Source organism: Heloderma suspectum, chromosome 2 (assembly GCF_057233095.1).
Source record: "Heloderma suspectum isolate Gila_16-S chromosome 2, 16-S_ref, whole genome shotgun sequence".
In the NCBI taxonomy this organism is placed as follows: domain Eukaryota; kingdom Metazoa; phylum Chordata; class Lepidosauria; order Squamata; family Helodermatidae; genus Heloderma; species Heloderma suspectum.
The window spans coordinates 289,444,884-289,455,723 of record NC_139459.1 but is presented as its reverse complement, the minus strand read 5'-3'; the positions used below and the strand labels follow the sequence as shown (position 1 = coordinate 289,455,723).

General features: G+C 41.3%; 1 protein-coding gene across 4 annotated transcripts in view; it reads right to left on the bottom strand.

The window, feature by feature from the left end:
- Positions 1–4,153: 4,153 nt before the first annotated feature.
- Positions 4,154–10,840, bottom strand: part of NOL8 (nucleolar protein 8) — a 33,221-nt gene continuing 26,534 nt past the window's right edge. For 3 of the 4 annotated variants that reach the window (XM_084839834.1, XM_084839832.1, XM_084839833.1), the window contains exons 13-17: positions 8,988–9,274; positions 8,000–8,123; positions 6,726–6,793; positions 6,008–6,090; positions 4,154–5,327 (exon numbers count right to left, since the gene is read on the bottom strand). In XM_084839834.1, the coding sequence (XP_084695960.1) occupies positions 5,274–5,327; positions 6,008–6,090; positions 6,726–6,793; positions 8,000–8,123; positions 8,988–9,274 (616 nt within the window). In that variant the 3' untranslated portion in view covers positions 4,154–5,273. The remainder of the gene's footprint in view (positions 5,328–6,007; positions 6,091–6,725; positions 6,794–7,999; positions 8,124–8,987; positions 9,275–10,840) is intronic. The other variant, XR_014788507.1, reaches the window with a different exon arrangement.

Genomic DNA, 10,840 nt, shown 5'->3' with positions numbered 1-10,840 from the left:
ATCCTACTAGCAGAGTTCTGATCGCAGAAAGAGGGCTCCAAGTGCTAACGGAAGGGGGCAAAGTGATGTTTGCCAATCTTCCTCCACCCTGAAAATCTGCCCTGGAGAGTATCTCAAACTGTGTGGGAGGTGGTATAGGTAGCTGAAGGAGACATGAGAATGGGTAAAAATTGCCTCTCTGTCCCCCTTTCATTAGCAAGATCCCCTACTAAATCAAAGGCCCTTCTGTTCACATTGTGGCACTTTTGAATGCAACCTCATATTTTAAAATTGGATACACCATGCTGCTATAGCATCCTCTTAAGAAACCTCTTATTTCTTTGGCCTTCTCCTCCTGACAAACTCCATCTATGCAACATGGCACTTTAAACTCTTATTTTTCTGATGATCCCTTCCTCCATGTGTTTTAGTTGTTGTTTCGCAAACTGTAATGTTTTCAAAGACAGCATTACAGAATAGATACAAAGCATTTAAAAACACATTTCAGGAACAAAAGCAAAAAGGGTGAAGGCAGCTGGATGCCTGATCTCAAGCAGTTCCCTCTTCGAGATGGCCATATTTGAGAGTCATCACGGCTACAACTAATGCACAGAACAGTTCTGTTTCAATGTTTGTCTAAGTCATTCCCAAAATGACTTTTCCTGTCAATGTTTTAAACCGAACGGTTAGATACCGCCGTCAGTGAGGCTGACATGCTGGAGGTGGGCCGGTCATAAGTAATCTGTTCTCTGGATGCTGTGGGAAAAGCAAGCATGTTTTAAAAACAAACTAACTCCTAAAGTGGTGTGTAGATTAACCGATTTTTGCAACACTTCATGGTTATGGCTATCTGGAAGAGACAGCTGACTGTGTGGTGGGGACTTTGAGACAACTGTAGTACTATTACACAACCAAGAGCAAAGAGCTGTGTGTGCTGAAAAAGGGAAGTCCCCTTCCTCACTGACACAACATTTTAAAAGAGTAAATGGAAAGAAAGAAAATATTTTGATGGTTTTGGCAGTATAAAACGTTTTTTCCTCAGTAGAGCTTTGGACATGATTTTCCTTGTTCCTATGGCTCCTTTACAATTCAACACACTGAGAACTGAACATGGGACTGTTGTCAATTCTGCAACATGGTGCTCCAGTGAGGAACTGACTTACACCTACCAGCATCTGCCAAAGCTTTTAGTGCTTGAGCAATCTTTGCAGGGGTTGGCAACATCTAAAACGTCAATAAAAAGAAAGAAAAAAAAAAGAGACTGCCTGAAGGGTATTAGGTTCATGGCAGTGAAAATGCCTATGGTGTGCTGTATGATACTAAGATCACTGCTGTACTTCTTTCTTTTTTTAATGCTATTTCAGGCTGGTTGCTACTAGTCAGCTGTTTCATTCTGGCAGCATACTAGTGCCTCTGCTGAAACCTGCTCAATGGCACCATCTGGAGGAGGGAAATAAGCATGACTCATTCAGCTCTGTACAAAAGCAGCTCAGTTTAATAACAAGCATCAGAAAAAAGCTGCATGTGAACATGCAAAGATGTTTTAGATGTAAAGTTGTCCCGCCCTATGTCCATTAATAAAAAGAGCAGCTTGTCTGTAATTTATATAGGGCACTTTTGTGTGTTTACTGAAGGAGCTTCCATTTATTTTCTTTGATCTTCTCAATGGGTTCACGGATGTGAGATAGAATATACATATTACAAGTAAAAGGCAGGAGAACCACTTCATTCCCCATTTTTGTACTGTTGTACTTCCTCCTTCTGTATCATGGTGGTAGAAGAGTGAAAATAGTGACTGCAATAAAATCAGATAAGACACCATATTCAAATTCTAACTAAAGGCAAACAGCTTTGTAAGAGGGCTTGCACAACCAGTATTTCTGTAGCCTAGTTTACCTAACAGCACTGATGCAAGGAAAAAATGAGCACATTTATCTTGATTATCTTGTAATCTAATCTGAATGCTTGGGAAAGGGTGAGAAATATCTATAAGCAACAAAAAAGCTCTTCTTTCCCAACTTCTATAATGTCAAGTGCCAATCAATATAAAGTGATTTCCTGAATAGTGTCCTAATCTACTTGGTGCTTATACCGGCCAGACAAGCATCAGGATCCTTCCCACACAACTGTAGGGCAGATTGTATGATAAGCCACTTAATTCATATGGTACCACGAAGAGGTTTGTACAAATCTAGAGGGAACATAAAACAAGTATTTATCCTTCAACGGAGAAGTGCAGAGCAACTAGCCATGTATGGAGCCCTTCCATTTGTCTTATCTAATGGCTACTGTCATTAAGAATGAAGATTAAAAAATTTTAAAATCGATCAGGTCAAATAAGCCATTTTTGATAGTGAATGTACTGATCTGTTTAATAAACCATGATTTATTAAGCTGAGAATGAGTGTGGTGCCCAGTCCCTGTGCGCTCCCCTAAGGGAGAACCACCACAATACACAAGAGAAGGGGAAGGGCAAAGGGGGAACGTGCAAGGATGACACATGTCCTTGGCTTAATAAGCTATTAAGTCAAGATCGTTACATCTGAACCAGACCGCTGTGTATTAAAACCAGTGTTGGTGTTGTGTGGGGAGGACGGAAAACATCTTTGTAATCTTTGCTTATACACTTATAAAGATGTTTAAGAATGATCAGTTATGTGGTCAGTAGAAATAGCCTCAGACACAACTAAAAAAGCAGATAGGAAACGTATTTGTTGTCCACTGTAAAGCAACAGATAGCAGCCGTCCATGTTTTATTTTTGTTCAAGACATCCACCATTATCTGCTTTCAAACAGGGTGCACTTCATTAGATTTCTGAAGCTGCCTGAAGAAACTTTGTTTCATGAAGCTGGATCTGCATGCACTTGTTAAACCACCTGTGTGCATTATCTGCTGTTCTAGTCTCAAGGCCCTTCAAGGCCAGAGTTGAACTCTTGTCAGATTAGGCTGAATGACTTCAGCTGGGCTGCTGTGAGCTTTTCACCTCCACCTGAAAAAATTAATTAGCCAGCTAGTGATTGGCTGAGGGGTTCACCTCTGAAGAAATTCAGCCAGCCAGGGATTGGCTAAGGAGGCTCACCCCACCTTTGTCAAGGGTCTCTGGATAGAAAGCTAGAGGGGCTAATGCTGGTTTTGCTTCATCTTCGTGCTCCAACTTGCTTTCAGACTTGTGAGCTTCTGGAACCTGGCCTTGTCCTTGTCCTATTGGAAGACCCATACTTCGGTAATGTACAGGATAGGTTTAGTTACTGCTTTGTTATTTTTGCCTGGAGCATTGTTCTGATTCTTGTATGCCTTTTTGTCCCTTTCACCTATGTAAATAAACTTAATCTCTACCTCTAGAGTTGTGTGTGCTTTCTTCCAGGTAAATTTCATACTAATTTCAGAGCCATCTGCTTGGTTACTTGCTACTGTGTAAAGTTTCAGGCTTGGGGCTTGAAAAAGAAGGTTCCAGCTTGGGCCCTTATTGCCGAACCCTAAACGTGGCCTGAAACGTCTGGGAGTCCCCTGGCTCTGGCTGAGGTGGATGTAAGGGTGATGGCGGACTGTCTGAGTAATTATTTGTTCCTGCCTACACTTCTGGGAGTGAGGTCACCCCCCCCCCCCCAACACACATTTTACTACATGTAATTTGCTTGGTAGGCATACTGTACTTATTCTATGATACTTGGAGTTAACAATTCAGAATAAGATATGAAAAACTGCAAGCCACCCCTTCGACATCATGCAACAAGCTTTGGTTTCTTAGGAGTCAGAATACAACACTACTGTGTTTTCAAGTTTACTTATTTTCCACTGGATTTCTCTTCCTTCCTATGGTCTTTAACTATCAGAAAACCCACCCTTTCCCAGTGTTTACACTTGACTAGTTTAAGAATTCTGCTCTTCCTGTCAAAGTTACCTTATTCAAATATTTAGCTCTATTGTTTCCCTGATGGCTGAGTAGCCACCTCTAACATACACTGAAAGCATTCAACCACATCAAAAGGCACACTACCATTACATGTAAGCAAGGATATGTCTGATTTACATGCAAACACAGTATCTTCTGTACCGTTCGCCTTATTTTGCCATGGCACTTTTTAACTATGCCAGTGACAAATGTTTGAAAAAAACTCCTGTGCATGATTGTTCATCACTCAACAGTAAAACACGCAAGTCCAATAAGGATATTAGTTATAGCAAGATCCATTTGTATTTTTAAAAAGTATTCATTTACATATTTGATGTTTTTCACCTTGAAAAAAAAATTACAGTTTTATTTTACAACAAACTGCAATTTCGCTCTATTAAAATAGTACATCAAGACAGTGAGGAATTTAGTCTCCCTAAACTGGGTAACTACAATCCACTCTAGAAGACTGAATCCCACCTAAATGTGTGATCCATATTCCACTGAAGTCAATGAAAATGCTCACACATTAATGGCTTTGGTCTGCAGCCTAGTAGTCCAACTAAATATATTTATCCGAAGCAACTCACAGTTAGTTTAGTGGGACTCTCTTCTTGTGAAATAGCAGGACTGCAGTACCAAATAGTTCAGTTCTTTGTAATCTGGACCCAGTCTTTCAAGATACAAAAATAAGTTTAATATTAACACGAAGCATCCTGAAATAATGAACATGCTAGTACAATTTGAACTAATACATTTGGTAGATTAAATGCATTTGTACAATTATATACAAACATCAATATTGTCTGTTTTTCTCCATCGCTATGATTCCACTTGTTCTACCTTACCATTTTCACATTACATGTGTTTCTGACTTTTGTTGCCATTACTCCTTTGCCAACTTGTTCTACAGTGAATTGTCCCCAAAGGGGACATGAAAGCTGCATGCACATTGCCAGAAACGCTCCTCTTTCCAAACGACGGTGGCACAAGGGCTCAAATGCATCGTAAAATGCATGGATATGTACAGAGTCTACCCTTAGACCTCTTCAAATTTTATGCTGGACTGCTCTAATTTATGATTGCAGCTAACTAAGCAGAGCACCACAGATCGCACTCAAAGCAGATCTGTCTCAAGCATAAGGATCTTTCCCTCAAACCCAAAACCTATCATCTAGGGGTGGGCGGTGGAGATGTCCATATGTTGCAAAGCAGATATACACACTGAAAGCTTCATAGTGCAGACCTATTCTTACTTCACAACGTTTTGGGTGTACAGCACCTATTTATATTTTCAAATCATCTGCAGAAGCATTTCTTGCCACGCCTTACATTATCCTGCTGTTGAATGCAAGCATGTCCACTGTTCTGCCTCATGGCTGAATAGCAGAACCACTGCATTCATTGTTTTGCTTTAACTTTCCTTCTTGCATCTTTATGTTTCTTCCGACAGTCCTGGAAATGTTGCAAATGTAACATAGTTACCAGAAGTTCATCATTTTAAGTTATTAAACATTTTCACATTCATCAACTAGCCAGCTAGCTCCATATTGGCTAGGGAGAGGCAACTGTTTGAAAGGTATGGATGGAAATTATGCAATTACCCCATCCTTGGTTAGACCAGGACATATGAGGTCATGTACACCAACCCTGGAGCACTGCAACCAATAGGGGGGAAATCATAACGTGAAAAAGGCGGGGGGGGGGGGAGAGGAAAAAATGCTGCCCCTCTTGCTCTTCGACCTTGTTGGCACAAGCCTGGCAGGACTTTGGATTACACAGTTCCTTCACCTTCAGATCTTCCCCTGCCTCTGGTAGGATTGCTCTGCTCATGGTATAATTTTAAAATGTGTATATTTTATGAAGGACCTTGTGCATTAAAAAAACAAGGGCAGAAGAATGTTCTTTTTAAATTTCTAACTTAATGCATACAACATGCTAAAGAACTAGAGTTAAACTGCCTGTTTTAGTTACATGCAATTAACCTGATCTGCATGAACGAAATTTCAAAAACACTGTGCTCTCCCCCCTTATTTTTAAAGGTTTAGGAGTCTTGCAGTTTTAACAATAATCTCTAGGCCAAATGACTACTTAGAATACTCTGGATCACACCAGTAATTCCTTCAGTCACATACCTCAAGTAACATTTGGCGCCTGCTTTCCCAGTCATCTCTGTCTTCATCAAGGTTCGAGGATTTACAGAAGAGCTTTGGGCCCTCTAGAAAAGGGATAAAGAAAAGCTTAAGCATGTTATATTTTTACTCTTGCTGCCGTTGCAAGTACGGAAGAAGGAAGTTATCACTGCTGGGAAGAGATCCCAACTTCTGTCCTAGATGAAATGTTTGATGCTTTAGTAGCTGAAGACATGAGGGTGTTTACTGATCCAGTGCCACTGCGGTCCATTTTCACCCTTCTGCTTAATTGCCTGCTACATTAATCATCAATTACATCCTGGTAAAGGACAAAGATTATCCAAGTTGTCCATGTAGTGATAGAATCTTAAGCTATTCTTTGCCATACGGTGTTTCCAATATTGTACTTGTTCTTTTGAAAATTACTGGTTGTCAGAAAACAATATATTAAAATACAAGGGAGGAGAGATCACAAGCTAACATTATCCAACAAGCAAGCACTTTCTAGGAAAAGAGACAGAAATAGCAACTCATGCCCAGGATAAAACAAGTTTTTTTTGAGTTTCAATAATAATCAAGCTAGACTTCCTTGGCAACTAAAAGGTCTTATTGGATCACAGACTTTAAATAAGTTTAATACTGACATCCAGGAAAAAATCTGATGATTAAGCATACATTTGTTATTGATGAAATTATTTAGTAGAACATTTCTGGTTTTCACCTTTTAACCTATCATCATCTTGGGAGAAGAAGAAAAATCTAACACCTGAGTGTGCCAGAGCTGGAGACCTGAAAAACAAGCAATAACATTAACAGTGTCCAAAAAGGGCACACATTAATAGTAAATTCAACTTGAGGAATAAACATACTGTTTTAAACCAAATAAGAATGTAAAGCTGAATATACTGTACAAATTATTTAAGGTGCAATCCAAAGCATGTTTAGATAGAAAAAAGTCCTACAACTCCCAGCATTCCTCAGCCAGCATGGATTGTGCTCTTATTTTGTTATATCTGCTTGAATTAGAAATCTGAAGGATGGTTTTGAAAGATGAACTTATCACCAGCAACCAGACTCTTAGAAATCAGTAGCTGACAACCAATGTTCTTTTTTTCAAGATCAAGAAACATTAGGTAATACTGAATATAGTTTATATTTAGAGCTGTTTGCAGAGTGGACATTTAGGGCTGTATCCAGACTTTACATAGGAACAGAAGGCTGTCAGACAATGGGTTTTCCTGTCCCCTTCCTTGTCACTGCAGTCCTGTGCCAGCCCCCGAATCCTCTTCTGAATATCCAGGACCCTCAGGGATGTGACATGTGGAAATACAGTGGGTGGGTGAACTACTAAAAGTCAGGCCAAGGCACTATGGTTGCTGTTTGTGACACCCTGTACTATAGATAACGGGGTTAATCTGGAAAGGGATGTATGGAGTTCGGTCTAGTGCAGGGGTGGGGCTTATGCCAGAATTAATTTAGTCTTTAAGATGCCACAGAACTCTCTGTTGTTTTTGTATCCCTCCAGATTTTGCTGGACTACAACTCCCATCATCACTAGCCATGCTGGTGGGGCTTGATGGGAGTTGGAGCCCAACAACATCTGGAGGGAAATAGATTCCCCAATCTTGGTGGGCAACTTGTGGCCCTCCAGATGTTGTGGCCTACAATTCCCATCAGCCCCACACAGTATAGCCAATGGTGAAGGATGCTGGGAGTTGTCAATCAAAACATCTGGAGGGAAATAGATTCCCCAATCTTGGTGGGCAACTTGTGGCCCTCCAGATGTTGTGGCCTACAATTCCCATCAGCCCCACACAGTATAGCCAATGGTGAAGGATGCTGGGAGTTGTCAATCAAAACATCTGGAGGGCCACAAGCCCCCCCCGCCCCCTGCTCTAGGAAATGTATCCTTGGATCACTGCATGATACTTGGGGCCTATCCAGCCTCCCCTTCTAGGAATTCTTCATAAATACTCCTATATTTATGCAATTTACATTTCTTTAACATCTTCACTTTCAACTACTTCTGGCTCATCATCTTCTGAACTACTATCCTGAAAACGTAGATCTTCTTGCCATGCAACTCTTGAAGGCTTTATTGTTTCGATCACATAGGGTTCTTCAAAAGAAAAAAAAAACAGAAAAAAGAGTAGATTATGCCTTGCTTTCAAGGATGAGAGATTTGAGGCACAAAGAAACCCAACATACAAACTTTTGAAATAATTCATTCCCAGGTTATAAAACCTTTTCTCTGCATTACACATAGAGATCATTGTCACACTGCAAACGTCTATGGTAGCTACAATGTACCTATCGGACTCTGGACGAGCAGACGCTCCGTATGCCCTATGAGTGTATTTAATTGGATCTATAGCCTAAACTATCCCAAGGGTTAAGAGTGACCAACAATTTCCTAATAATTCTACTCCGTAGCTGGCCAGAAAATACAGTTTTAATAAAGACACTGGACACCACTTCTAGACGATGTTCAGGCTTTTGTAGGAAAGAGCATTCCATATATTCCAAGGGAGGAGTATTCCACGGCTGAGGACCAGCTATTGAGACTGAATCTCTAAGCAACCCCATGGACATGATTTCATGCACGGATCGCGTACTTAAACAGAGTTTTTCTGGTCCATCTTAAATATCATAATGGAATATGAGGCAGACGTGGTCTCTTAGATATGCTAATCCCAGGCAGTATAGCGCTTTATAGGTCACCACCAGCCCTTTGCATTGAGCCTGGAAGGCAACAAAGTGCCAGTGCAGATACTGGAGTAATAGCATAATACGATCCTAATGATCCATCCCCATCAAAATGATGAGTGACAGTGTTTGGAACCAGCCCAAGCCTCTAAACAATCATAAAGGGAAGCCCTACACAAAGCACACTGCAGATGTTGAGTTTTCAAGTTATGAATGCAGAAATGTGAGTTTGAATCCCTACATGATGAAACTGTAGCCTTAGAATATGCATTAGTACCTTCTTTCATAGGTGATTTCTCCTCCTCAACATCAAAAAAGGAAAACGTGAAGCCACTATTTTCCTCTTGTCTGTTGTTTCCAGCACTGAATTTTAATGCCTCTGTATCAGCTGGAGTTGCTTGTTTCTCATCTTCATGCTTGTCCCATGGTATAATCTCTGTTTCTTCATCACATTTTGTAGATCCAAATACTTCTTTCAAATCCACAGCAACGTTGTAAAATATTTCTTTAGACACCTCAGGCAGTTTCTGAGCTTCCTCCCTCTTCTTCTTTGTTTTAGCTTTGCTGTAGGAATTAAAATATGAATACGTCTGAATTTCATATATTTTACAGGTTATATTTTATAGGGCAACATCCAAAGTTGTGCTGGCAGAAGGCAGTCCCAGGAAGCTAACTTCCCCAGCCCCTCTTTCCCCTAGCAGTCCCCAGACCACTCCAAAAACATTGCAGAGAGGGCTGGGGGACTCTCCTGAAAGGGATCAGGTGCTGCATGGAGAATTCCCTGAAACCCAGGTGGAGGCATCTTTTGTGAGCAGAAGTTCTGCTTGTAGAAGGTGCCTCCATCCTACTTTGGGGGATCCCCGCTTCCCCCTCAGTCCCTCCCCCAAGCCCTCTGCATTCAGGAAGTTCCTTCCCCCCACCCTCTGTGAAGCATTTTCACGGGGGGTTGGGAGCTGCCAAGAGAAGGGACAGGGGGAAGGGAAGATAGCTTTCTGGAACTCCTTTCTGCCAGTGCAACACTGGATGTTGTCCAGCATCTTATACAGGTTATTTAGATCAGGAGCCTATGACAGAGAAATATGAATGCAGTATCTTCCACACTCTCCAGCAAAGGAGATCGTTACCTTGTCGTGGTGCTGGAGCTTGAGCACCTGAATGACGTCATGAGCTAAACCGTGAAGGGACACCCAAGACGGGAAGGTCATGGCAGAGAGGTCAGACTAAATACGATCCCTGGGGAAGGAAACGGCAACCCACCCCAGTATTCTTGCCATGAAAACTAAATGGAACAGTACAACCAGAGATATGTCGGTATACCATCGGAAGATGGGACTCCCAGGTCGGAAGATGGTCAAAATGCTACTGGGGAGGAACAGAGGATAAATTTAACTAGCCCCAGATGTGATGACGCAGCTAGCTCAAAGCCGAAAGGACGGCTAGCAGCCAATGGTGCTGGTGGTGAATGACGAATCCGATGTTCTAAAGATCAACACACCACAGGAACCTGGAATGTAAGATCTATGAGCCAGGGCAAATTGGATGTGGTTATTGGGGAGACGTCAAGATTAAATATAGACATTTTGGGTGTCAGTGAACTGAGATGGACTGGAATGGGCCACTTCACATCAGATGACCACCAGATCTACTACTGTGGACAAAAGGACCACAGAAGAAATGGAGTAGCCTTCATAATTAATAATAAAGTGGCTAAAGCAGTGCTTGGATACAATCCAAAAAATGACAGAATGATCTCAATTTGAATTCAGGGTAAGCCATTTAACATCACAGTGATCCAAATATACACCCTGACCACAGATGCTGAAGAAGCAGAGATAGAGTTCTATGAGGATCTGCAGCACTTACTGGATAGTACGCCAAAAAAAGATGTTATTTTCATTACAGGAGACTGGAATGCTAAGGTGGGTAGTCAAACGACACCTGGAATTACAGGCAAGCATGGTCTGGGAGAACAAAATGAAGCAGAACATAGGCTGATAGAATTTTGCCAAGACAACTCACTGTGCATAGCAAACACTCTCTTCCAACAACCTAAGAGATTACTTTATACCTGGACTTCACCAGACAGTCGACACCGAAATCAGATTGACTACATCCTTTGTAGCCAAAGGT